Source organism: Microtus ochrogaster, unplaced genomic scaffold (genome assembly GCF_000317375.1).
Source record: "Microtus ochrogaster isolate Prairie Vole_2 unplaced genomic scaffold, MicOch1.0 UNK9, whole genome shotgun sequence".
In the NCBI taxonomy this organism is placed as follows: Eukaryota; Metazoa; Chordata; class Mammalia; order Rodentia; family Cricetidae; genus Microtus; species Microtus ochrogaster.
Window position 1 is genome coordinate 3,598,864 of NW_004949107.1, and position 2,405 is coordinate 3,601,268.

The following is a 2,405-nucleotide window of genomic DNA, read 5'->3' on the forward strand; positions in this document are numbered from 1 at the left end:
TCTGTAGACCAGGCTGGTCTCGAACTCACAGAGATCCGCCTGCCTCTGCCTCCCAAGTGCTGGGATTAAAGGCGTGCGCCACCATCGCCCGGCTACGTGAGTCCATTGTTAAAGGGAGAGCCTGGAAACAGGACCTAAAGGGGAGAACATGGAACAGTGTCCTCTGGACTGTCCCTTACTGCTCCGTTAAGGAACTGAAGGAACTGCTGAGTGGCTTCTCTTCGGGGCTTACTCATCTGCTTTCTTACTCATCTAGGACCCATGCAGGGCTGGCTCTGTCCCCACTAGGCTAGATGCTCTCACATCTCACATTTGTTTTTGTACCTGGAGGAGCAGCCATGGGTGCTGGGAACTGAACGCTTATATTTTGGGTTGTAAGCCATCCCTCCAGGCCAAGGCCTTTCTTCTTAACAGGTTGTTTTGCGGTGTAATTAAACTTTAATTAAGCAGAAAAGACAGGAATGTTTTCACTCTGAACTTTTCATCAAAATGAGTTCATTAGCCCTATATGTTGGCAGAGGCCTGTAACCTCAGTACTTGGGGGTTGAGGCAGGAGCTTCAGGAGTTCTACGTCATCCTTACCTCAAGGCCGGACCTTGGAACAGTGTTTCAGAAAAAGAAACAAAGCAAACTTAGTTTGTCCAGCAAGACAAGTGACTGCATTGACAGTCTCTAACATGTGGAATTTTGTGTGTAGTATGTTTATGGTATTAAAAAAAACTTGAACTATATTTTATCAAATGCTTGCATAAATTTTAATGAGAACTTACCCTTTCCTTTGTCTACAATAATGCTTAATATGTTTTCTTACCAGTTAAGTATAGTTTATAATTCTAAATAATAAATTTGGCGTTCATTTACCTGTCTTGTCACATAAAAAAAGTTGTTTAATTTTCCAAAGATGTTTGGGTGTTTCTCATAACTAATTGTTTCTTTCTTTCCCCAGGGAAATGAGGCGAGTTACCCTTTGGAAATGTGCTCACACTGTAAGTTGAATATAATGCGTGCAACAGCCATTTGTTTTGCTTATAAATCTACGTGTGTGTTACGTCTCTATGATTCATACTTGTTGATTTTGTGTCAAATGTGCTCACATTTAAAATGGAGAACACATGGATCAGATGTTCATTTTGTTAGCAGAGTAGAGAATTAAAAAAATTTAGGATTAGTATCTACACCATATTGTAATTATTACATTTTATGATCCCAAATCCCCATGTCCTAAGTTCACAGAGGGTTCTTTGCAGTTTCCAAGTGAATTTGTAATCATGTTGTCTTCTGTTTTGCTTTTTCTGTTTGTTGGTCGAAGGATCTGGACTCCTTTACCTTGTGATGTTAATAGCTATACCCAGCATTCCCCAAATCATTTGGGAGATGGAATTGCAAGAGCATGAAAACTGGTCTTTTGTGGGCTTGTACTTATCACATAGCCCAGTCAGTTATCACATAGACTGGAGAGTAGATCCTTCTGTATGTTCAGGAAGGAGAAACAGATGTATTAAATTTTCATTTTTGCAGTTTTTCAGATTGGGATGGACTGGGGCGGGTGACTATCGAAGGGTAGCAGGTCTCTAGAGGGAAAGGGCAGCTGTCAAAGGCTCCCTTGGGTACTGTAAGTGTTGTTTTACAGGTTTGGGGGATTTTTTTTTTAAATTACAATTGCATTTGAGTATTTTTACATATTTGTGGGTGGGGTTGGGATTACATATGTGACATGGTGTCCTGTGGAGATCAGAGGGCAGCTTGTGGGAGTTGGTTTTTTTTCGTATCATAGTGGTCCAGAGGATCCAACTGGATATATGTTATTAAGTGTGGCAGCAAGTCCCTTTACTGCTGAGCAGTTTTTACCAGTCCCTTATTTCTTACTTATTTATAAAACAGGTTCTTACTGTGCAGCCCTATCTTATCTGTTCATCCATCCGTCTGTCCATCTCTCCACCTACCCATCCCTACCTACCCACCTACCCACCTGCCTACCTACCTATCTCTGTCTGTCTGTCTGTCTGAATTATGGGGTAGGTTCTTGCTGTACAGCCCTACTTACCCACACATTTATTTGTTTGCTTACCAGGCTCTCACCATGGGTCCCTATTTATTTATTTATTTATTTATTTATTTATTTATTAATTATAAAGATTCTCACAATGTAGCCCTGCTTGATTAATTATTTGTTTCTTTATGAGGTAAGTTTTCACAGTATAGTTGTATTTATTTGCTTATTTATTTGTGGGGCACATTCTCACTTGTAGTCCTGGCTAGCCTGGAATTTTTTAATGTAGATCACACTGGACTTGAACTCAGAGAGATCTCTTTTCTTCTGTTGCTGTGGTGCTGGGACTAAAAGCATCCACCAGTCAGTGTTCTACCATTGTGGTTTTTTTTTTTGTTTGTTTTTTTTTTTTTTT

General features: G+C 40.1%; 1 protein-coding gene across 1 annotated transcript in view; it reads left to right on the top strand.

Annotated features, from left to right (window-relative positions):
- Ppp3r1 (protein phosphatase 3 regulatory subunit B, alpha) overlaps window positions 1–2,405 on the top strand; it is a 48,599-nt gene that overhangs the window by 23,230 nt on the left and 22,964 nt on the right. Inside the window, exon 2 of the mRNA XM_005366435.2 lies at window positions 947–986. Within this exon, the coding sequence (XP_005366492.1) occupies window positions 947–986 (40 nt within the window). The remainder of the gene's footprint in view (window positions 1–946; window positions 987–2,405) is intronic.